At 42.7% G+C, this 25270-nt stretch overlaps 2 protein-coding genes across 4 annotated transcripts in view; one reads left to right on the top strand and one right to left on the bottom strand.

Annotated features, from left to right (window-relative positions):
* The window catches only part of TIMP3 (TIMP metallopeptidase inhibitor 3), a 35613-nt gene extending 29257 nt beyond the window's left edge, over positions 1–6356 (top strand). The window contains exons 3-5 of the mRNA XM_068402054.1: positions 3091–3202; positions 3764–3885; positions 4526–6356. Of these exons, the coding sequence (XP_068258155.1) occupies positions 3091–3202; positions 3764–3885; positions 4526–4723 (432 nt within the window). The 3' untranslated portion in view covers positions 4724–6356. The remainder of the gene's footprint in view (positions 1–3090; positions 3203–3763; positions 3886–4525) is intronic.
* Positions 1–25270, bottom strand: part of SYN3 (synapsin III) — a 184690-nt gene that overhangs the window by 126753 nt on the left and 32667 nt on the right. For all 3 annotated transcript variants that reach the window (XM_068400852.1, XM_068400851.1, XM_068400850.1), the window contains 2 exons: positions 18661–18817; positions 12096–12185 (listed from right to left, as the gene is read on the bottom strand). In XM_068400852.1, the coding sequence (XP_068256953.1) occupies positions 12096–12185; positions 18661–18817 (247 nt within the window). The remainder of the gene's footprint in view (positions 1–12095; positions 12186–18660; positions 18818–25270) is intronic.

Raw genomic sequence — 25270 nt, 5'->3', positions numbered from 1 at the left:
AGGATGGGCTGAGTTGTTCTGGAGGTGCCCATTCTTGGTGCTTGACTAGAGAGGATGCCTAAATTTTAGGTAGCTGAAGGTTAGGCAAGGTGACTCCAAGCCTTCGTATCTAGTGCAATCTCACATAGGAGGGATAGAGGGACGAACATCGTATCACAGGGTGAAGTTAATCATGGAGCAGGAACCACCCCAGGATTTGCATGTGCATTTCTGAGGTGGTATGGGGGCTGCTAAGGGGAATGCTGACACAGCTGGAACTAGAACAGCACTAGCAGACACCACCATGTGACGCTTGCTAATACTTTGTTCCCTGTCATTATGCTTCCGAAAATATGCATTTCTGAAGACAGGAGGACTCCAAGGGTAGCATTTAGGAGAGAGGCTAGCTTCACTGTTGATTTTCTTCTGACTGGTCTAATAGCACTTCCAGGATATTTTGTGTATCCAAAAATAATGCTTAAGGTATTGTTTTATTTGTTTTGAAAGAGGGCATCTGTAGAAGATTCCCCTTTGCCAAATTTTCCTTTTCCTCCCCTGAGAACCAAGGTCATGGTGAATTTTCTTTAGTCATCAGAGGATGAGGCAGGCCCTGTCTGCCCCCAGCACTGGGTTAATTAGTGTGACAGTTGTTGGCATTGATGAGGGTCACTGAGAGGTGAGCTGAAGTGCTTTTTAAAGGCTGAGCATGCTTCCTTTAGTGACCCTGACAGTGGTGTCCCTGATGGTAATGTGAATAGGAAATGAGGTCCAGGAGTTGAAAACCAAACCCCAGTTCAGCAACGGTAGTTACTTCATAGGCAGTCATGTTGAGCTTGATGTTGCAGAAGATGTGAGGAGTGACGACTATAAGGGTAGGAAGGGCCTGAGCAGCTTCTCAGAGGAATGATTAGTCTAGCTTGTAGCCCTTTCTGCAAGGGGGAGAACGGGCTCAAAGCATGCCTGTTCACGTGTAGACTTTATAGTACAGATAATTAATTAGCCCAACACTACTTGGAGCTTAGTGCTCTGAGTGACAGATCACTTGTACTGCACATGCACAGCGTACAGCTCTCTGCAGTGTAGATAATACACTGCCTGGAGAGACTGGGCAGCCCCAGCTGTTATCTTAGCTACTCTTATCTGCTTAGATACTGTTATCATAGCTTCTTGGTGTGACTACCACTAGAATGGGGTCTGAACACATGATTGTTATTCTATGTGGCTTTTCTCACAGTACCCTTGGGAAGCCAGGCAGAGCTGTTCTATAGATGAGGAGCAAAAGTGTACTGAGGGCTAAAATAGCTCATCTAAGGACAGACAGGATACTTGTGCCAGAACCTAGATCTCCAGCTATCTTGAGCATAACTGGAAAATCTGAGTAGATCATCCCATACCAAGAAAATTGCAGGGATAAAGTAGAGATTAGGCAAGGTTCAGTTCTTCCATATTCATTGAAAGACTTTGCTCACTTATGGACACAATGGTGTATTCCAAACATGATCTGTGAGCTTTTGTTGATACAGTATGATTAATTTAAAAAATGCTTTCCTTGCATATTTGCTGGGTGTAGAAGGAAGGCTGGAAAATGCAAACCCTTTGCCATGGCTTTCACTGTACGCAGCAGTGCTGTTACTGAGCTGTGATATTGTTATAAGATTATGCTGATTGAGGTAATATAACTAAGGAGGAAAAAAGCCTGTCAGACATTCTGTGGATGCCCAGGAGATAGTTTGACTTCTCGGCATAGCAGAACTAGTAGCAGTTTTTTATATTTTCATATGCGGTATCTGGGCCTAGCATAAAATTTGTTAAATCAACAGACATTCTTTCAGATAGAAAAAGGTTTGTTGTTTTTAAAGGAGTTGGGGGAATAGTGAAATATCCTGGGGTAATAGGGGACTTCAAGAAATAGAATACAGCCTGGAGGACAATACCACAGCTTAGGTGACACAGCAGCAAGGATCTACAGCTCTGGGATTGCTTGGTAATTTTTTTTCTCTTTTGCCTCACTTTGATATTTACAGTTAAACTGACTGTGAATGTGCTCTCTATCAATAAAGCTGACAGAGAAAAGGATAGGCTGGGAAATGCTATGAAACTGTGATTCTCTCTGACTCTTATTGTTTTCCTTTAACTTTTAAACATCGGCCATTCATACAGTTGGTGGGGAGAAAAGAGAGACTGAATGCTTTGAAAAGATAACCAAATTTTAAAGATGAAAGTTTCAGGAAAATCATCCTCAGTGTTTCAAAAATAGGATATGTTTTATTGGGTCCATGAAGTGGTTGTTTCATTGCTATGTACAGACTTCATTATGCTACTAAGGGGTGGGCATAAGTTTCCCTAAATTGCAGTGGTAAGGTCAGGTCAGATAGGGACACATGCTAATTTCTAACTGAATCCAACTGCCACTGTATCTGTGGGTTCGTATGTCAATTAAACTGAACTGAAAAAGGAGAAGGGGTGTAGACAAATTATATATATATGATATTTTTCTTTATGGCGCCCATCAGTACTGGGCTAATTTTAGGAGGTGGGGTAGAAGTCTATTTCTGCATTCATTTAGTTAGAGAAACATTAAATCCTTGCTGAGGTCAGCAGGAGTTGTGTATGCTAGTTGCTTATGCTAAGTGCCAAAGGTTTGAAACTCTTATAACAGCAACACTGCAAAAGAGGGTCATTGTTTAAAAGAAAAATCCCTTAGTTTGGAAGAAATTGTTTAACTCACATGAAGGAGAAAGATTCCAAACTTGAACTAATTTAATTTCTCCCTAATTATGAGCTATATAAGGGAAAAAATTGTTCAGGATGTTGGCAGAGCTTGCAGTGTTGGCACTTTGCTCGCTCAGTGCTACTGGAACTAATGCGAGTGGGGAAAAGTGGTCCCTGTGCTGAATTGCAATGGCTTGTTAGCAGGTGGGTATTCTGCTTTACCAGCAGATCTGGTGGGGAGACTTCCAGCAGCGTCCAGCTAGTGCCATTAGTCCTTCACCCTTGTAAACACTAAAAGTTCTCTGCTTGCCACCACAGTCTAGGAATGTAGACTGTAAAGAATATAAGTGGAAAGTTGTCACCTTAAGATGACTTAAAGCATTTTTATTCTTTCTGTAGATGTACAGGGGCTTCCAGATAATGCCGCACGTTCAGTACATCTACACAGAAGCCTCTGAGAGTCTTTGTGGAGTCAAGCTGGAGGTCAACAAGTACCAATATCTGATTACAGGTAAAGGACAGTGTACTTCTTCATAATCAAAACCTCTTCTGTTCTATACATACACCTGCTGAGGACGCAGGCAGCTGCGTAGACAGCTCTATACGCAGCTTCCCAAGTGTTAAGATGGCCAACAGTATTTTGGTGCTCAGTACTCTTTAATGCTAAGAGTCATTTCACTCTCTAGATTTCCCTCTCTTTCCTAAAGTATCTCTCATACCCAGCCAAGTTGTGACAAGTGTGCTGTATGACAGTCCACAGCTGTCAAATCATACCTGAGCTGGCATGTCTGTCACAGGGAACTGATTGCTACTTGGCTGCACCAGAAATGGAAGATCCCTTTTGGAATGAGCTGGAGAAATGCAGACTGCTGAGATGGGGGGATACAAGGAGACAGAAATGTGGCAGTTGCCAAGTCTTGTTTCTAGTGAAGGTGTCAATTCATTTTCCTCTGTTGTTGAGAGGAGCTTGACAGCATGACTCACCTGCATGTTGTTGCTGGTGCTTACAGCTGGCACAACTCTCCTAACTTACTGAGAAGTGCTAACTTGTGACCATGTCTCTCTTTTCAAGGCCGTGTGTATGAAGGGAAGGTTTACACTGGCCTGTGCAACTGGTATGAGAAATGGGACCGGCTGACTCTGTCCCAGCGTAAAGGACTGAATCATCGTTATCATCTGGGCTGTGGATGCAAGGTATGTGCGTCTCTAATTAGGTGGCGTTAAGACATTCAGACCCTAGAATTCTGTTTCCCATGGCTGATAATACCAATGATGCTAGTGAACAGCCAGGAAGAGAAATGAGAACAACAATTTTTTTACAGGGAAAAAGTAAAGCTCAGCTTTAGTGTTGAGACCAGAGAAGAGATAATCAAATAAAAATGCAGAGTCTATGCCTTTTTAATGCCCTGTTGGAGTTAATTGGGGTTGGGGAAGGCTTTCAGAATCCATGCAGAATCATTTGCAGATGAATGAAATCAGGTACCAGAGGCTTGGCAAGATATGTCCAGCTTTTTTCCTGTGTAAACATTTTGAGTGCTTGAAACCTCATAGCCTGGCACTGGCACTAAGATTTTTGCTCGTGGCCCCAGGCCTGCAAAAATGTAGACACAAGCTCAACTTTTCTGCACCTGAAAAACCCTTTTGACTCTGGAATTACCTGTGTATGTGAAGCTAAGCAGATGCTTACGTGCTTACTGAACTGAGGCTGAATTTTGGGTTAGTAAGCAAGGTTTTAGGGAGTGGAATTTTGAATCCCTTGTCTCTGGTAAAAAGGCATTTTATATAATGTTGTTTTTCCACGTAGCCTTAACCTGATTGCTCTTTCCAATTGCAGATTAGGCCCTGCTACTATTTGCCCTGCTTTGCCACCTCCAAGAATGAGTGTATTTGGACAGACATGCTCTCCAACTTCGGCCACTCAGGATACCAAGCGAAGCACTATGCCTGCATCCAGAGGCTGGAAGGTTACTGCACCTGGTATAGAGGATGGGCGCCTCCAGATAAAACGATAATCAATGCCACAGATCCCTGAGCACGCTATCCCTTCCTTATCTCCCCTCTCCCTTACTTGTGACTGATCTTCCTTTGGACACTAACTCATACCAGATCATGATGATGACAATGAAATTAGTGCCTGTTTTCATGCAAAGTTTTAGCACTTCGAACACTTAAAAGAGAAAAGGAAAAAAAAAAAGGAAAGAAAAGAAAAAAGTCTGTGCTACCTTACTGAATTTGTAATCACCTTTTCCATTTTTTGATACCACTCATTATGATCAGACGACATTTGGGAGCTTACTTTTGCACACCAGAGGGAAAAATGGGAGGGGGGAAAAAAAAGGCAAAATAAAGAAAAAAGGTGGAGCTTTTGCTCTTTTACACGTATCATTAGCTGTAGCAATATAATCTCTATTTTTTTAGGAAAACAAAAATCTAAAAACTATGCCAATTAGGCACTGTATTCTTCTATGCGCTGGCTTCCCGTCACCCCTCCTCATGCACTAAATGCTGAAAATACGTAGACACATCTATTTGAAGGAAAACAGGTTTCATTAATGAGATTGGCAAATGAAACAAACTGAAAAGAAACCCAGCCTAAACTCTGGAAAAAATGACGTCCAAAAGAAATCCTCCTTTATGGGAGAGACTGGCAATGTTATTGACTCCAGCAATAGGAGAATTCACCTGGTGTGTCTGACCATATCATCTGGTAAAAGCATTGTTGACTGATTGTCCTAGCTAATTCAGTCACAGTGTGAATGCAACAGCATGTTTGAAGTTCTGGCTTTCCCCAGAACAAAAGAGAGAGTATTTTGTGTTTTTGTTGTTGTTTAAAAAACAAAAGCCCCATCTGCTATGTTCAGGGAGGTAAATCCACCTACAGCAGAGCAGATGAAGTGCTGTGCCATCCTGTTTTGAGCAGCATCGGCACCTGAAATTTTTGCATCTTAGCTTCAACAGCAAAACCAGCTTGTGAATACCTTAAACCAAACAGATGCAAAAATACCAACTGTAAATCAATCACATGGAAGAGGGAAAGGGGAGACTTGCTAGAGCTCTTACTAAAAAAAAAAAAAAAAAAATCTATTGCCAAAATAGTGTTTTGCTGAACTAAGATGTACATACACATAATGACATAAGCTATTTTTGACAGGACGTGGAATTTTTTTGGTGTTACAAACAAAAGAATGGTTTGATTGTGTTTTAAAGACGGAAATATTGACATTCCGAGTCAGTGAGTTGTTTTTAAGATATTGAAGCTCCAGTGTATCTGCAGTAGTGGCTACAGTCATTGTTTCCTCTGTACCTCCTTGCACCACAGTTCCTCCCCTGCAGCTACACTAGCTGCTTTTGTTTATATAGTGAAAGAAAGTGCGTGTGGGGGCCAGGTGAGGAGAAGTGGTCTCATAATAAGTGCTGGCTGGGATCATAAAATTTCAGCTGCCCAGAGGATTCCTTCTGTGTCAAGTGCTATGTTTCCCTCTAGGCACTGTTAAGCATAGCTCTGTGCATGTGCTCATGCCATGTCCTGCAGTGATGTGGGAGGAGGAGCCTTACTGTCTTGTGCTTTGCTGTCGACTGGAGAAGTTTTTTCGTTCTATTTTGTTTTTTATTAAGAAAACTATAATATAATTTTTCTTATCAAATAAAAGTATTTTAAGTTTTAATGATGGTGAAGAAGGGGTGCTGACAAAATGGGTGGCTGAGTTTTGGATGGGGAGGGCTTGGGCAGGGAGATTATGCTTAACTTCATTTTTGTATTATGATTATTTATCTTAGGTTTCCATATATCTTCAGTTCATTCCACTTAGAAAGCAGAGCTGCCACCAGCAGGAAAAAGTATTGCAGTGATTCCAGCCAGGGGCAATACAGCATTTTATAGTCAGTGACCTCAATTACTGGAGAGTTGTTTGGGGCCTCTTTGTCAAATGGAAAGGAAAGGGTGTCTGAGATGGGCCCTGATGCGTTTTTACGTTCCTTACATACATCCACTAAAATGCCCCATTTACTAGATGAATTGTTGCAGCAAAAAGCATGTAGCTTCATTTTTAACATGAGCTTGAAAGGGCATTTTCAAAGAGTTGATGTAAGAGGTGCCTGGGTCTGCTGGGTATTTTTTTTCAGCTGCTCTGAGTGGCAGCGCAGCACAAAACACACTGAAAGTCTGTTGGATTTTCCTGTGATTCAGGCTTGGAATACTTTTCAGAAGTTCTCTTCCCTGTGACTACTCCTAAATTATGGGTTGGAGATGAGAGGGAGAGTAGGGTGCTTCACAACACCCGCCACAGGATCAGATGGGGGGTCAGAATGTTGCCCCTTTTGGCAGAGTACAGGGTTGGGCTTTGGGCACAGTGGAGCAATCTCTGTTCCAGCTGTGCATGGCTGACAAAAATCTGAGGGTCACTGAGGGCACAGTGGAGCTGGCCTCGCCACCCTCACTGTCTGCATCATGTGGAGTTGGCATCGCTGGAGATGGCCCTCCTCAAGCTCAAGGCAACTTCGCAAAGCTGACGTCTCTTTGAGCTGCAGCCACTTTTCATGGCTTTGGAAGGCTAAATGAAAATGCCCCTCAATGCAGTGAAGTGTTGATTTGAATTTTCATTAAACTGCAGCTCTGCATATTTTACCTGTCACTGATTCATTTAGCTAGCTGAGACATCACAGTATTGCACTCAAGTTATTGTGAAAATGTTTGCATTCTAATACTATGAGGACTTGTGTCCCGGAGTAGGATATAATGTAGCTATGTGCTTTGTAAACAACAAAACAGCAGATGCATTACCAGAAAATGAAGCGTATTCCCATTTTATATTGCAGATGGTAAAATATTTCTGAGATGCAGACAGCTAGACTGGCAGGGGTAAGGGTTTGGTAGCAAATCTTTCCCCTTGCTGTGTAAAGAAACAGTTGTTAAGACTTTTAAAAATGTGGAGCCAAAAGGAGGGGGAAGAATCTGGTAAAAATACATTTCTTTTGGGAGGCTTCTTAATTTTGTTTCTGTGCATGCTATCAGGGACATGTATTTTTTGGGCTAAGCTTTAGCTTGTGCTTGCATTAAGAACCTGACGGAAGGCTCCCTTGAAGTGGGAGCCATTAAATGAATTGAAGAGGCTCTAAATCAGACTCAAAGACTTCTTCCTTTCTATCTGCTCTCCTTTCTTCTGTCTTGCTAAGTCACTTCTGCCTGCCGATGGACAAAACTCTCTCCCTCATTACAGCAGGCCATGCAGTATGTGGGAACACCAGGTATGGAGAGGTGAGGAGGCAGGTGTGAAGTTCTCCACAAAATGTTAGGCTATGGAGCATACAAGGGCTTGCAGCAGCACAAATATCTTCCTGTCACCTCTGACATGCTCCTCACTTCATCCCATAACCCAAGGTCAGAGGAACTGTCAGTGGCACAGCTCACGTGAGCACGACCTTTGGACATGTACAGGATGAGGGCTTTCCCCCCATCATGCTTTAGATGTACCAACATTATTAAAAGTACTTTTTAAAATGCACAGCTCATTTCTAGGCTGTTGCTGTTTGCTTTCTTATTTATAGACATTTTTCCTGATTTGCTTGAGAGTGTTTTCCCCTTTAGAATTACAAAAAATATGAAAAATGTATTGAAGGTTTGGGAAAGATTGGATTCAATTTTCCTTTTCCAAAATGGAGAGAGTAGAGGAGATCTGTGCATGGAGTACCTTGAATAAAGTCCTCTTGCAGGAGGCTTCCCCTTCCCTTACGTGGGACAATACTGCCATTTTAGGTCTAAATTTCCCATGTTTTGAAGAGTTACATGGCCCTTTAGGTGTAGGACTATTCTAAAACCTAAATATATCACCGTATCCCATTCATACTTGGCCAGAGCGAAATGCTGCCTCAGGGTGATGGGAAACATGCTGTTGTGGTTTTTTTATGGTAAAGACTGTTTAAAGTAAAGGCCTTCATGGCCTTTTACTTCAATGCCTTTCAGAGACATTCTTTCAGATGTCTCTGAAAGTGTATCTCACTTATAATGTATTTTATAGCCTAGAAGGGCAGAACAAAATTTAGGGAACTGCAGGGTTTCTTTGTCTTTTTTTAGAATAAGTGTCTTTTGGGGCTACCAGTCTTGAGAAAAAATCTTAAAAATCCACTAAACATTTGCTGCTGCTTTGCCTGTACTGGCTTCTCCTTCTCTCTGACACTGTCCTTCCTTCATAGAGCCACTCTGCTGTTCCTGATAGTCATGGAAACTTGGGGAGGGAACCAAACCCGTGTGAAAAATCTCCAGAAGGAATGTATTTGTTGCTAAATTTTCTAGCACTGTTTACAGTTTTCCTCCATGTTATTTATAAATTTTATATTCAGTGAATGTATATTGTCTTTTAAGGTAATGTTGCATAATGTTCACTTTTTATAGTGTCCTTTTATTCTAAACAGTAAAGTGGTTTTATTTCTATCACAGACATTCTGTCTCTGCTTCACTTATATTAGTTTCTGTCCACTTCAAATGCACACAAATGGATTTGCAAGTGGATCTATTAATTTCCTTCCTTTTCTTGATACCATTTTATTGGGCCTAAAGCAGATATTCCACCTCTGGCAATTCTTGCTCTTTGGCAAAGACATCCCTCCAGCAATCCCTCCCTCTTTTTAAGAGGTTGATCTCTCTAAGAGTTGGTAATGGGGTTGTAAGCCCAGGAAAGGCAAAAAATCCCTTTTGAAGTTAATGTATCCCACTTGTTAACTGGCCATAGGGGGTCACTACAGAGCAAGGCATTCATTATGGCTGCCAGGTAGCGCCTTACAAGAACAGTTGCCAGATTGCTCTTATTTCCAGTGAACTGATCACTGAGGGGAGAGTTGAAAGGTACATGCCCATGGCAAAGGGAAGAGAGATTAATCTTTCGGATCTTTTGGGCTGTGAAATGTCTCAGCCTCATGCCCTCTCTTTAGGTTTACTGCTTAAGGCTGATTAAAAATGCTCTGTTGTCATGAGAAGGAAGCTTCAGAGACAGCGTTTTCAACTAAATTAAAATGCTCACAAAACGGCCTACTCTTAGACATGTCCTTTATGTCGCTTTTACTTTAGGAAGATCTCTATTCTCTATATGGATGACAGAATGAAACAGATATTTAAGTCTGTTCTATGTTTCATCCAAAGGTTTAGAAAGTAAACTTTGGAAAGTTTTGGACATAGAAGGCTGAGGATCTCTTATGTGAGAACTTCATTGCTTAAAGTATATCACATTGCAAAGAGGTAAAACCATAACACTAGTTATAAACACTCCCTGGGGGTCAGCCATCAAAGGAGCACAGCGTATTTTACAAGTGCGAACTGGTACAGCTTGAAAATGCCTCCAGGAAAGGGAAGAAAAAGAGTGGGAAAGGGGGATCATTATATTCCTATCTGACACATGGAGAAGCTGATGCACAGTGGGCAAGCAACTTTCGTGGGTATTTGGTGGAATGATGACTGCAGCGGAGCCTGCTTGGCTTAAGCACTTGCCCTCTCAGCCTCTCACAGACCAGGATACTGTGAAGATGCACCCAGAAAAGATCTTGAGAAGTTACGGAGATTCATTGTGTGAGGCAGACCCCCCCACCTGGAAGGGGCTGGCCTGAATTTGCCCAGGTGGATCATTGCTTCTGTTTGGAAAGTGACTGATTTAAACCAGATTATTCAAGCTTGCATATCAGCAATAGTGTTTGTGTTCAGATGAGATGATCTACATTTAAAAAGGTTCCTGTATTCTTTTGGAAGCAAGCAATAGCATCTCCAAGTAGGTGATCAATTATAAAGGTGACAAATATGTGAAATTTAAGATCAGTCCTCTACTAAGCCAAACTACTGTGCTGGTAACATGCATTTACATGCCGAGGAATCAAGAATTAGATTTCTGTACAGGAAAATAATGCTAAAGTGCTGGCTAACGTATTTGCAATGAAAACCTTAATCAAGTCTTCCAAAAACACCATTCCTGAAGTAATGGTCAGACAAAGCCACAACTGTCCTGAAGCATTATATATGTCACAAAACCCTCTTTATAATCAGCAGGAATTAAATGCAACCGGATTTATCAACTCATTTGTCTTAAAAGTCTGCAACAAACTGTCACATAGTGTTTAAGGACCATCCATTTCTTTATGCTGTCTTAAATGATAATACAACTCTTACCACTGTGTTACGTGAGTGCTTCACAGCACTTATGACTGTACTTACCTTCATGACGTGCCTTTGAAGTATGGAAGTGCTGTTATCCACACAGCACAGGTAGAGAACAGAGTATTGGAACAGAGAGATGAAGGACCGGGATTTCAAGGTAATTCAGGTACCTAGCGAGCACTGGTGGGGTTTTTCACAAGAATCTACATGTGGCTTCCTTTTGAATTTCGATGTTCCCACGAGGTGCCTGTATCCACCATCAGGTACCTACGATGTATTCTGCATTGTGGTTGGCCCACAGTGTTGCAACAAGTGTGTGAGAAAAGAGGGGTTTGAATGTTTTTGAGCCCTAGTTTGACATCTCAACCACTCTAATCTTCAGGCTGCCAATGCTGCTCGAGTTCACAATCAAATGTCAGAAATAAGCTCAGACAGCCAGTGGCTCACACTGTGGGTCGTGGTTCACACAGGGTCTAATCAAAGCCTCAGCCAGGTAAGAAAAGCCACTAATTCATGGATGTAAGTTGGGAGCAAAAATTCATGAAGGATTGGTCATCCTTTTAACCCAGGTAAAACAAGAGACATGAACGGTTTTAAACAAAGCCACTCGCTTTGCCATGTTCTCCAGGACTAAAAGCACCTACACAGATCTCTTTGGAAGGTGCTCTAAGAGTTTGGTACGGTGCCCAGTAGCTACACAGGGCACTAAGTGTTTAGTTGTTGACAGGAAGACTAGATCCCAGAACCACCGTGCAAAGGAAACATTACAAGCTGAAACAAACTCTTTTTCAAGAACTCCAATTTACTTTGAGTACCTAGTCAGGCTGGTAAATGTTTCATGGATGGCAACCACGTGACAGACCGGGCAAACTAATGTTGTGAAACAAACATCTCTTATGGCCCATGTCCCAAATTGTCAACATATTTTTAAACAATTCCAGGAGGGCAAAAAATCCACTTTATCTGAATAAAGTGATTCTTTGCTCTAAGGGATGAGCTTTTGTTGACTAGATTTTACAATGAGTTTTTGCTTTGAGCCTGTTCTCATTGTTCACTTTTTCAGGGTCTGTACATGACCAGGGGGAGGGCTGGGCAAGAAAGGATGGAGGTCCTGAGCAGTGCTTTTTGCATATTGCTTTTTAGCTAGTAATTCTCTGAAAGTAAATTGAGACTCTTTGCAGCATTCCCACCTCCATCTCTCATGCCCAACTCACATTTGTTGCTTCTCCCCCAATCCATGCTGGCATCATAAGAAAGCAAAGGTACTCACCATCTGCTTATGGCTTGGGAAGAATGTTTGCTCCACGAGGGGGAACTTCTCAGGACCCAGTGAGTTGAAGATTTTAATGAGCTGAGAGAACTTGGGGTGAGGGAGGGGGAACAAAAAACAGAAACAGTGAATGTCAGTGGCTTATTGTGTAACAGGTAAGTGCTTGCAAAAATGTTCTGGTACTGGTGAAGGAGGTGAGAGAAACATGTTATTATGCCTTTCCCACTTTGCTTTCTTGACCTGAGCGCAGCAAGAAAACATGAAGTTGCTGTATTTACCCAGGGCCAGGCCAGCCTGTATACACGAACCTTGGACTAAGAGAGGAGAGAAGGGGTTCAAGAGCCAGAAGGGAATCAGTTTGGGTTTAGTTACAGATCTGCTATGAACAGGCTTTGCTTTCCAAATGTGACTGGGGAGAGGGTGGGGGGCCCTTCTTGGTAGAGGACAGGGCTCTGAGGGGTGACCACGCAGGAAATCAGTGCCACCACTCCTCAGCAGAGACAAAATAAATCAACGCTTTCCCTTGGATCTCTGCCCCACAGCCAAATCAAAGCAAGGCACATTTACCCATCCTGCTGAAGGGGAGGAGAATTGCTAAGGGACAGAGATAACTAGATGAATTGCCTGTCCTACATGGTTTGAGCATTAAACCGAGGAAGCATGAGCCCACCGTCAATCATAACTGACATTTATTATGAACCAAGGGTCTCCCAATAGCCCCATGCATGGAAGGAGAAAGGGGATACCATCTGCTACCCCTGTCCCATCTACCAGTGAGGTCTGAGAGAGGCACCAGCCTGTGAGGATGGTATCTAGAGAAAGCAGTATGTAACATCAACAGGGAAAGCAACAGTGCTGGTATTTCATATACAGGGGCAAACATTTGCCATTGTCTCAACCTGTCAGCATGAACTTCACCATTATCATCACCCCTATAAACTGTTTATCATTCAGGGTTGTGCCCAGCCAGACACAAGGCTCCCCATGGTAGGACCGAGTTTTGATTTCTGTTCAGGTTCCAAAACCCCAGCAGAAGCATAGCACAGCAAATTCTTGCTCTGCTTTGGCCATCTGTGAAGTGAGAAGACTATTCTGTACATTGTCTGCAACCTCCCTGTTCAATCTATCATTGATCACCTGGAAAAAACCTCAAAACTATAAAAGAAAAACTTAATAACCATGACACAAAATGTTGCCGAAGCAGGGTTGGTATACCAACTTAATAAGAGGTGATTTTTTTTCATATATATATATATCAGAAACCTTCTGGATCGCGGGAGCAACTCAGGTTCTTCACAATCATGCCTCTAGCCATTCTGCTTTCTCTCTGAAGAGGTACAGCCCCGTTATCATGGACAATGCTGAACTGGCAGTGCTGTTGGTGAAGTGGTTAGACTGGCAGCCTTGCAGGCGGGGGACCAAAGCTGAATAAGGTAGCTTGATTATTTTCATGGATATTAAGAGAATAAAATGCTTGGGGATTGTTCCACAGGTAAGAATTTTGGTTCTTGCTGAGCTGGTAGATGTGACTGAATTCCCCATTGATGTCCAAATTGCAAAGTAACTTAGAAAATGAATTCAGTTTCCAAGCCCCCTGGAATTTGGTAAAATCAAGTTAAATTAATAAAGGCCTTCAATCTGGGCTAAGTCTTACTGTAAGTCCTTTACACAAGTTCCTTCAAGCTCCCCATCAAAGCTAGGGATGCATTCATCTTGAAGGAGATCTTTGTGTCACCTGTGTCACCTTAGGAAGGTAACACACAGATTAAGGGAAGGAGACAAGACATCTAGGGAACAAGGGAGGGGAAAGAAAATCCCCTTTCTTCCCAATAACATCAGCTGCCTAATCTTACATGTTCTGAGCACTTCTGAGCAATGGCTGAAGCCAGTAGCTGTACCAAATCACAACCCCAAGGTTAAATTGCAGGTAAAGAGAGAGATACTGGGAATGTTTTCTGCTGAGTACCTACATTAGGGCTCTTGTCGCACTCACTGGGCTAGTCTGAGCAAAAGCATTTCTGTATAAGAAATTAAAACTTCACTTGGTTGTGGAGAAGAAATACCCCTTTGGGAGTTAAAGGGTGGTATGGGTGTAAAAAAAAAAAATGCAGCCAGTGTGCAAAAAAATTAGGCTGCAAGGTGGGTGCCAGACCCAGGCCACGTGCTGAAGGGGCAGCTGCCAGCAGATTTGCAGACAAACGCAAAGAATCCTTTTCCTAATCTCATCGGTCAAAATGTGGCATTTAAGAAAACCCAGAAAACATCAAGAGGCGGCATATCCCATCACTAACAGCAACACCCCCTCACATGCATCAGCAGATAAGAGAAAAACTCCCCGTGTAGAATAATTGTTGTTGGCAAGGAAGGTATTGATGTTGGGGAAGGAGGACAGCTTGCTCAACTACTTGCACTAGCCCTGTACATCCTAGAACAGAAAACTAAAGCCCTGTTTTGACTAGCAAAGTGAGCAAACAGGGCTTAACATTTAAACAGAATGAGACAGAGACAGAGAGAGGAGGAAAAAGCACCCTGGCTGAGAGCAGCACCTGCCCCTTGCTGCATGTGCACGCAGCCCTGGCGAACCATGGATGTCGTGATGTTGAGGTGACGTACATTTATCCTAGTAAAACAGCTCAAACAAAATAACTGGAAGAACTGTGCAGCTGACAGACAGCATCCTGACTTGTTCCTTGGGCTTCCTTTTAAAGCAACAGCTCTTGGCTATTGCTGAAATAACAAGCGTTTCAGATGGACGGATGAGAGAGCCATCTGGGAGCCTCCTCAATGGGCCAAGCCTGCAAAAAGGTCTGACTTTGGTATTGACCCTCATGGGACAATTCCCTCCTTTTTTCCGTTTTTTTTTTTTTTTTTTTCCAATTGTTAGGGACAAGATACTGGCAAAGAGACAACCATGTTACACAGTGCAGCAGCCTCTTAGATACCTGATAGGAGGGCTCAAGTAGCACCTCCCAGTGCATTTTAGATGGGTAGGAATGTTACTATCAGCAGCTTAGCTAGCTTTACCTGCCCCTTCCACATTTTGGTATCAGTTCTTACTTTCTTTGGTTCCACTGGTTTTAAAGAGATTGCATCCTGACCACAGAGCAAGACATGGGGCAAGGCAATGTGGCACAGTCTAGGTTTTAAGTGAAATGCCTTGCCTGGCTGGTTGGACATCAGACTTACTTGCAGGGAGTCTTTACAGAGAAATAAAAAGATCCGTTCAGAGAATCTCAAGGCCTTTTGCCTATTTTTAAAGTGCCTAGGTCATCAGGGAGCCTATATCCCATGACAGTCCATACCAGTTTGGCTGGGAGTCTTTTGTACTCTGTAGATGACTGTCTTCAAGACTTTGTGTTTCCTACAGTCTTACAGATGCAAAAGGTGTCTTGTGATTACAGACATTAACTGCATGTAATATGAGTACTACTCCGAGCGTTGTTCCCACTCTATTTCATATTGTAACTTCTATAATGCAAAAATTATTATTAGTGGTTGAAGCATTGTGTTTAGGGTGCTTGTAGCATTATTTCTCGATAATTCTGGGATCATCTTAAAACTTAGATTTCTTAGATGTTTCTTTGTGTGTGAGATCCCCCTGTATATTCTGTTTTTCTTTCAGAAATGCCTATTTCAAACAGTGCCTGTGTTTAATGCAAATTTTAACCTTTGAAGAAATTTGTGTATTGCAGTACTGGAAACCTGGCAAATGTCATTAAAAAAGGGGCTGCATGTTTGAGTAAACTCAAGCCCAAACTCAGCTGATCGTAATTAGAGTTGCTGAGAAAAAACATTGTTGCAAATTGTCAAGGAAAACCAGTCTCATTTCCATCCCCCTCCACAAAATCATAAACATTTCTATGGAATAGAACCATTTTTGGAAAAAATAAAAAGGGAGAGTAAAAAGCACATTTCCCAGGGGTATTTAATTTCATTTCTTCATGTATCTCAGCTGTTTTCTAGGTCCAAAAAGTTTCCAGTAACCTTTGTTAAACAGATCCCTTATTTCAAGATGCCTGTTTTGCAATCAGAGTGGAACATGCACTGAAGTGGTCTGTCCCTATCTATTATTTCCCAGCTATTACAAAATCAAAATTTTCTGATTCTGCTGCCAGCGAAGCTTTCTGCCCTCCAATGCCCCACTGCAATCTCTACCTGAGCTTCAACCTGATAAAATTTCAGTGGCGCCAAATACCAGCTCAGATCCCACCTGAGCTCTTAGCTTACTTAGTGCGTTACAATCACTGGTTTGGGGGGTGATGTGTGTGCGGGAGCAATAGGGAAAGGAGGCATTCTGCAAACCTGTTTTATGTGTTTACAAGTGGTTTCCTTGACTCCTCTGGGAAGGTTGCAGGTTGCCTGAGCCAGCTGTATTCCCCATGAGGAAAGCATGGCACAACTGGACCGAGAATAGCTAAAGCTGAATTACTGGCAGAGCCAATTTCTCCCACACTGCCTTGCCAGCTCTGCCTTTTTTTTTTTTCTTTTTTTTTTTTTTCAATGTGCTGAGTTTGTTTGTTTCCTTTTATTTCAGATTCCTAAAAATAGGCCCATCACATCTTGAGGCCCCTGCACACCATCATGAACGTAATTACAGGGCATGAGATGAAAAATGTCAACTAAACCCTGACTTTCTCAACCCCCAAATCAGACGGAATAGACCACGACTGTCTTCCTCAGCAAAAGCCAGTGTAAACGCAGAGGTTTTTTGTCTGGTCACTGGGGTCAGCACACTCGTGTGTGTCAGACCAACTGGAGGAAACAATGAAAAGGTGTTGTACTGAGCCTGGTACTTGTTCCATCTCTTCCTTCCCTTTCCGTTCCCAGCAACCCTCGTCAATCAAATGGGGACTGAGGCCAAATGTGCATCATCTACCTATACAGTGATGGAAAAGTGAGATTTTTCTCACTACTCTCATTACTGCACTAGAGCACTTTTGGAAAAGACAGGACCCTGCTTTTGATCTCGACAAAACCCCCAGATGTCATAAAAAGGGTGAAAAGTGAGAAGACCATGTCTATAACACTGATACCTTTTTGGTAAGAAGTGAGTTAAATTCAACCCTGCATAGTCATGGAAATAAGGGTCTGAGTCATTACAGACCTCAGCTGGATTCGAACTATCAATCAACACACTGAAGACTAATAGGCTATTTATTCCAAGGAAAAAACAACAAAAATGACTTAATTAGGTAATGAGGAAGATAGTTACCACTCGCTATAAATGTTACATTTCATCCCAAGCTATATTTGTGCAATGAGTAAGGGGAATTCCTAAAAACACATCTAAAAGTTTTCTGTGGAGGACATATTAGAAAGTCTCATCTCCTTGTCACATCCATACAGCTTGTAATTCCCTGTTTAAGACCTAGAACAATGCAGAGAAATTTCCATTCTGGAAGCATCAGTGACCAGGAAGGACACTTTGGGATGAAACTGCTTGGAAGACCCAGTTGTGGACTCCAAAATAGTATCAGCATCTGACTTCTTCCTGCAGGTGCTACGATGGCCAGCCTTGCTCCTCTGGCTTTCCTGCTCCTGAACTTCCTGCGGTCTTAGAGCCTGTCATAAAACAGGTCTGGGGTATTATTACAAACTTTGATTTGGGGCTGAGATAAGTCAAAGATAATATTTTTTTAAGGTTTTCTGAGATTTCCAGGTGAACTTGACAAAATCTAAAGAACAGGTGAAGGGGAGTCCCAGTACAAAATATCAAAACACTGTCCTGCTCTCCCCAAGAGCTGACTCAGCCCAAGGTATTTCCAAGGTGCAGTCTGTCAGGTTCCATAAACCAAGACTTTATAACAATCTTTTATATTTCCCTCTGGAACTGCTGAAAAAAATCTACATGCTTTCCCCTTTCCTTCTGCCTCTTCACAAGGTCTTTGTCATTCTGTGTTCCCCTTTTTTCCTATACCTAGTTGTTGAAGAAATCACTCCTCTGCCTCTCTTGCCTTTCTTTTCAGCTAATTTCCTCACAACAAAGCACTACCCAGAAAAAGTAGGAAGAAAAGAGAAAGCAAGTGCAGGCTGCACTTCTGCAAGAAATGGATAACCTTAGTCTCAGGCTTGAGCACCTGGATACAAGAAGTGTGCATCTAATAAAATATGTTAGAAATAATGCAGTTCAGATACCCTCTAAAATAGTGAATGTTAATGTTTCTTTTAAGGTAATTTTACCATGTTTTGGTCAGGACAGATACCTGCTTCTATTGATCTGCTATTAATAATCTATTACTATTCATCTGCTCTGCCTTACAAGAAATCTAGATGTTACTGTACTGTTTGCTGTTTGTGACACATTAGAGGCTGGGACAGGTGAAACGTTTTACTCAGGGTGAGGAAATAAGACCTTCATATTACTAGAGGCTAATAAAGGAGCAGAGCTGGCAAGTTTTTTTTCCCCAAGAATTCCCAGCTGGATTCCTAAGGTTGTTTAGATGGTGGTTTTTAACCTAAAGAGACAAATACCTATGAAACAGACTGAAAACTGATTTTGGTGCTTTATTGGTACCAGGTATCTACTTTGAGTGCTGGCAGGCAGTAGAGCTGGATCATCACTTACCACCCACGGCTTGCTGCAGAAGTTGTAGATGGAGTAGAGGGAGTTGACTGTGTGGACACCACCGTACTGGAGGCCGATGATGAGGCTGCGGAAGTCCTCTCCCAGTGCCATGCTGTAGGCATGCTGCCGGATCAGGACAAAGTCGGGCTTGAAGGACCTGGAAGAGATGTGGGGAGTGATGTTTTACTTTCAAACCCTCAGCAACGCTTCTGGCCTTCCCTATTTCTTCTCCATCCTTCCTCTTTTCATTAACGCAGGTTGCTTTTCTTTGTGCCTCTCGTCATGGGTTGCTTGCGTTAGAAGGTGACAAACCTAACAAAAACCCCTAGTCATTAAAAAAAGGAAACATCTAACATAGCTGCAAGCATGAGAGTGTAGAAACAGGCCAAAGAGATTTGCTGCAGTTCTCAAGTCACTCAGGCATGCACAGGAACAAGCCACAAGCGGAGCCAAGGGTCATAAATTCACTGGTGGGGGGATTCTCTTTTCTTTCTAAAAGCTTGGCCATATTTGGCAAGCTCATTGCAATGTGCGACGCAGATGAGGGAGCAAGTTTGTTTCCTGATGATTGAACTCAATATTGAAGCAAAGCCCAGTGGGTGGGAAGATCATAAGGGATTTCAAAAGCTATCGTACACATCCATGCATTGACATACATTCCCCCTTTAATCAGTTTTCTACATACACAGCACGTCCCAGGCTCTTATGGCTATGAGTCAACAAATAAAGGGCAGGCATGGTAATGTAGTTAATCAAACGAGCAGAGCCCTTCATCCAGTGCTGTGACTCATGGTGTGGACTTCCAGAATATTATTTAGCAAGTCTGGAGTCGGGACTCCTATGGTTCAACAGCAGCAGCTCTCAGCGAACACACAAAAAAGTGAGGCCCTTTCTAGGTAAGCCAACAGGCAACAGATTATCTTTCCCACAGCCAGATCTCATTCCTTGCTGATGCTGTGTCTTCGGAGCCATTCAGAAAACTCTGGAAACAGCAGCTGGAAACTGTTTCCAAAATGGAGCTCAGCAGTTCATTCTCGGAGACATGGAAGGGGCTTTTCCACTGAAACGGGGGATTATTTTATACTTTAACAGAGGTTGCATCAAGGACATTGGAAAAATTTCCATGCTGTATTAAAGTTTTTCAGAGAAATGAGCTGTGTAACCAGGTCCCATTACCTCACTACCCTTGAACATTTTCCTCTCTAAGAGACTATAATTTCTATCCTTTGGATGTATGAGCTGGAAATACTTCGGGTTTATAGCCCGTATTTATATTTCCATCATTCTGGCAGGGAAATCTGAGATGTTGACTCTGGGCCAGATTGTGGCAACAAATACTGTATACAAAACCCAGCGCAGCTTTGTTGTTTTAAAGTTGTTCATTTTGTTTGTTGGCCTTGGACTTTTGTTATCGCCTGAGACATAGCGAGGAGCATGCTCTGCTTTTCTGATGCAAGAGGCCAAGCTTTAGAAATGTTGTGATTCCCTCCCATGGAGTATTTTTAAACCCAGGCATGTTCCCTAATGTACTTGGCACCAAAGGTGGTGCTTTCCTCCAGCGTGAGATGCATAATGAGCATCGGGAGGGCTGCACTATCACTGTGCAGCTGATTTATGGACCTCCCTAGTGTCAATGGGGGTGAGGCAAGGTGTGACCCCCTGCTGAGAAACAGCAAGCGAATACAAATCCTGAAAAGCTTGAGCTGCTCCATTCTGTTGGCCTTGCTGTGTAGAGAGTACCCCAGAGGCAGGCACAGGTCCTCAGGAAGGATTAATCATCTCCCTAGGACCAGGACTCGATGTCTGCACTGAGTTACTAAATGGTTGTTGTGCCTGGAGGGGCAGGAACTTCAGGCACATCCTTCCTTCATTCAGCTTTCTGAGCACATGAAGAAGAAAATGGTCCCTGTTATGGCTCAAGTCTTTTCCCCAGACTTGACTTAAGCAGCAGCACTTTCTGGGGCTGCACAGTAATGGTACAGACCGTTGCTCCATTCTCCCCAGAGAAAACAGTGGCATTTACCCTTGAACATCTCCCCCAACACCCCAGGGTGGGGATGTGGTAGGGAGGAAGCATGCAAACGAATGTGGCCAGCCAGGGGAGATGACACAAAGCAGCTGGGAGACCGCCTTCAGTGGCTTCACTTCTGCCAGCCAAAAGTTTAGGAAAAAAAAGCTCTTGTCTTTTCAGATCCTGGCAAAGGAAGATTTTTTTCAACTTAGAAGATGGACAGAAGAATACAGAATTAACACAGAAAAGCCTATTCTCAAACTCTGCATCTTGTAAGAAGACAGGGCACTCTCTCTCATGCAGCAGATGAGGAGGGAATCTCTAAAGTGAAGGTGGACACTGAATCCCTATTTTGAACCATGGGACAATGAGGATGTTCCCATGGATACTGAGAACAAGGCAGAGGAGTGCAGGGCCTGGGACTAGCTGCGAATAAACATCAGCTAGAAAGCCCCAGAGTCTGCGAGATATTTGTGACGGAGAAACAGAGACCAGTGGCAAAACATGAGGCAAGGAGCTAGGAAGGATAGGAGGCAGCAAAAGGGAAATAAATAGTCATGGTAGGAGTGGTGGAGTGAAAACTGAATAACTGAGGGTACCAGGGAACTGGGGAGAAAAGAGCTTAATTGCTTCACACGAGCATTCTTACTATTTTGGTAGAAGATTACTTTCGCAAGCTACCACTCTTTCTCAGAGTATAAATCTTACTCTAACGTAGCGAGCCTTGGATTTGGAACAGCTAGTAGTGTAACTGTTTTCTTTTGCTAGTTCAACCCAACCCAATAACATCTCCCATGACAGAAAATTGAAATCCTTGGCAGACACACAGGTTAGGCAGAAATCCCACATTTGAAATACTGTTGCCGAAACATTTGGGTGAGCCAAAGTCATCAGCACCTACTGTGCTGATGTCCTAAGCACCCGAGTCCAGCAGGACTAGGAGAGCAATGGCAGGAGCACGTACCTTTCCTCTCCATTAGATCTGTCCGGCCAGTGCTTAGATGACCACGAGTGGTCTTGAATAAAACTGCATCTAGACCCCTGCTAAAGACAGGTCATGGGAATGGGTTTGGTCATAGAAAGAATACAAGAGAGCCCATTCAAACATCTAATGGACAGGGAGATGGGATAGGTAAATGGCATTAAAAGCAAACGACAGATTTAAAACATGTCGCTAATAAGCCCTGCTCTGCAAGGCAGATACCTGCCTGTCTTCTTTTAGTCTGTGCCCAGGGCTAAAAAATAACCAGTTGTTCTATCACCCAAGACCCCTCCCCAGCTGAGAAGGGGAATTGGGAAAAGGAGGGAGACTCGTGGGTTGAAATTTAAACAGATTTAATAAAATAAGAGAACCAGTATGAATACTAATACAAAAGACACAAAATTATGCTTAGCCCATAGATTGGTGGCAAGTCTCTCCACAGATAGGAACTGTTGAGAAGAGAGAAGAAGGAGGTAGAAGAGAGCAGAGTAAAAAGCCCTAGATCACCCCCAAGCTTTCCCTTTTATAGTGAACGTGATGCTAATGTCACACAATACACCTGTGGGCCAGCCTGAGTCAGCTGCCCTGGCTTTCACTGCTAATGGCCTTGATCGCCATACCATGGCTGGCCACAAACTGGAACAAAATGTAACAGAAAAGTGATTCTAGAAATTTTATACCCACAAAACCAGGACACTGCCTGAAGATGTGAATCTTCCTTAGCACGATAGCCAGATGGATGAAGCTTCCAGGAGAAAGCTGGAGCCCATCTTTGGCCACAACCCTTTTACAGAAGTCCTTTCTCAGACTCCAAAAGCTCAGTTCTCATTTGGAGTTTGGCTCCTAGCACTTCCTGGCAAAATAAAGGCCACTAAAATGCATGTAACACGTTCCCAGAGTGGTGTAGAGGTACAAGAATCCTTTGTTTAAAAAAAAAAACCACTCCAGGAGACTGGAAAAGCTTCATTTGCAGATTGAAATAGCTGGTGAGATTTCAGTTTCCTCTGGAAGGAAAAGGTGCTTTCCTTTCAGCTCATCTTGCCTCAGGCAATGGCCTCTGCCACACACAGCATGAGTCTTTCAGTGCTCTGACTGGTACATGACCAAACCAGCCACCCCCAGAGCGAAGCAGCCCCCCACAGACCCCTGTGGCTCTTTCTCACTTTGCAGTAGTTGCCTCCTTGTTCCAGAGGCTGGCCAAGGCACATGGCAGCTGCTCAGCCTACCTCTTCTCCTGGCAACTGAGATTGGTCAGTGATTACCAGAGTCAATCACCCCTGGGTGATGACGAGTGTCTGGCTAGGAAGATGCTACCACTGCCAGACCTGAGCCTGGACTCTGGTGCTGCAGTGCAGGATGCTTATTTGCATTTAACTAACTCTTTTTCAACTTGTTCCAATGCATTTTAGCAGTCTCTTTCTTTCTTAGTGGTAAAACTATACTTTAGAGACAAACTTAAGTATAAAGCCTGGATCCAAAATACCTAATAGGAAGAGATCTGACTGCAGAATATAATTTCTTAAGTTGGACCCATTTACCCTTAAATCTGTGACAGCATTAGCTGTTTTGGAAATAGTTTTGTCAGAATTGAGGGAATAAAAAACAATTTAAGAGATTCCTGATGTTAAATATGGAAGTGAAACATCTCAGGAGCAGCAGTAGCTATTCTGGTGAACATGTGTCTAACTTCTCCAATTATGACAAGAAAATCAGCTCTGAGAAGATCATTGATAACATTTCTCTGCAGAAATCAGGTCCTCAGCCACTGTGAATGGGACAGAGAAAATGACAACAACAAATTCTGCTGTGAGGTTCAATGCCTTAAAGAGATTTCCTATTTCTTATTTCTGCATCTAGACATAACTCTGTCTTGCTTCCGGGTCCTTCAGCTTTTCTCACTGAAGCACCAAGACCTTCATGAGCACGAAGAAAGAACACACAAGAATAGGTTATGTTGTCAAAATACCTTTTAATGATCTCTTCCACCTCTCACTGTGAATAATCACCTGCAGCCAAAGGGTAGACCTGCTTTACACTTTAGCACCATGATGAGTTTAGGGAGCTTTTTGCCTGTGTTGTGGGAGAAGGATGGGCTCTCATGCTGTCTTTCTTAAAGAGTGCCAGTCTTACAAGACACTTTGCTCTTCCTGTCAATAGACAAAGATCTTCCCTGGACACTGAAGCAGCACATCCTCCCTTCAGGTTCTGTCTACCCTCCATTATTTAAGGAGGCTTTACTCAGTTTTCTGACACTTCCCAGTGGTCAACACATTTTGACTAAGTTCTCTTCCACAGCCTTTCCTATCTGCTTGGCATGACACAGAGAGGAAGAAAAGTGCATAATTAAGCAATATGATACAACAAGCTTTGCATTACTGGCAATTAATGGAGCTTTCAGGCAAGATTCTGAGGCAAAAGTCCAAGTCGTAAGTGGCTGCAACTACCTGAGAAGTGCAATAATCCCTCCAACTATGCAGTGCCTCAAGTGTCTGATAGGTAATAGAAAATGGCATTTACAAATAGGAACAAGCTCTTTTTGTACTTTACTTGGGTGTTAACAGTATTGTTATTACATTATTGAAAAGTAATAAGAAATCTATGACATTTTCAACTATCATGACGTTAGATTTAATTATGTTGGATGTCATGGTAAAATGGGAAATTTGCTAAGAAAGAAATCTCATTTCAGTCAAAATCTCATGTCATATTTTCCACAGAAAGAAGTAAACCCTGCTGAAGTTATTCAGAGAAAGAATGAATGTGGTGACTTATATAAATAAGGTAATGCAGAGCTGGTTTTAGAGAAACAGAAAGCAACACAGAATAAAGAACAGCCTCGCTTTACCAGGCTGGAGGAGAGGAGCAGGGGGTCTTTTGGGACACTGTAATAGAGAATGGCTGGGGAAAAAACACAGGGTGTGAGGGAGATTAGTGTAGCAAAAGCAGTAGGAACCAGGAGTCATGGTTGCAGTGGGACTAGTACCTGCAGATGAGGACATCCTGGAAGATGCTCTGGTTTGTTTCTCAGCAACAGACCAATGGTCAATGAGCCATAAACCCACATGCCATACACTCTTCAAACTGTATTGTGGCAATCTCCAAAGTCTGCCCTGTATTTTATTTGTAAACTGATCAACTTTGGCAAGGAAAATCATGTGTACCCAGTTGATGTCTCAAAGTAGTAACAACTACACCTGCCAACAGCAGCTTACCTTCAAAATGCTTGTGACCCAAAGCTTTTATAGAAGGTGATCCAAATACTTTCCAACACCACAGAATAAAGTCATAGAGTAATTTAGGTCAGAAAGGATCTCTGGAGATCATCTTGTCCAACACACTGCTCATTGCAGGGCTAACTTTAAAGTGACATTAGGTTGATCAGGGTCTTGTCCAGACAAATTTTGAGTACTCCCAAAGATGAAGATCCGCTAGCCTCTATGGGCACTTGTTCCAGTATTTGACCACCCTCACTGTAGAAGTTTTTTAAAAATTTGTGTCTAATGGGAATTTCACCTGCTGCAGCTTGTGACTGTTTCTTTTACTTTCACTGTAAACCCTTGAGAAGAATCTGGCTTCATTTTCTCTACACCCTCCTCTTAGCTGCCTAATGGCTGCAG

The sequence above is a fragment of the Nyctibius grandis genome, chromosome 5 (genome assembly GCF_013368605.1).
Source record: "Nyctibius grandis isolate bNycGra1 chromosome 5, bNycGra1.pri, whole genome shotgun sequence".
Lineage (NCBI taxonomy): Eukaryota > Metazoa > Chordata > Aves > Nyctibiiformes > Nyctibiidae > Nyctibius > Nyctibius grandis.
Note: the sequence above shows the minus strand (reverse complement) of the source record. Positions and strands in the feature narration are given on the sequence as shown.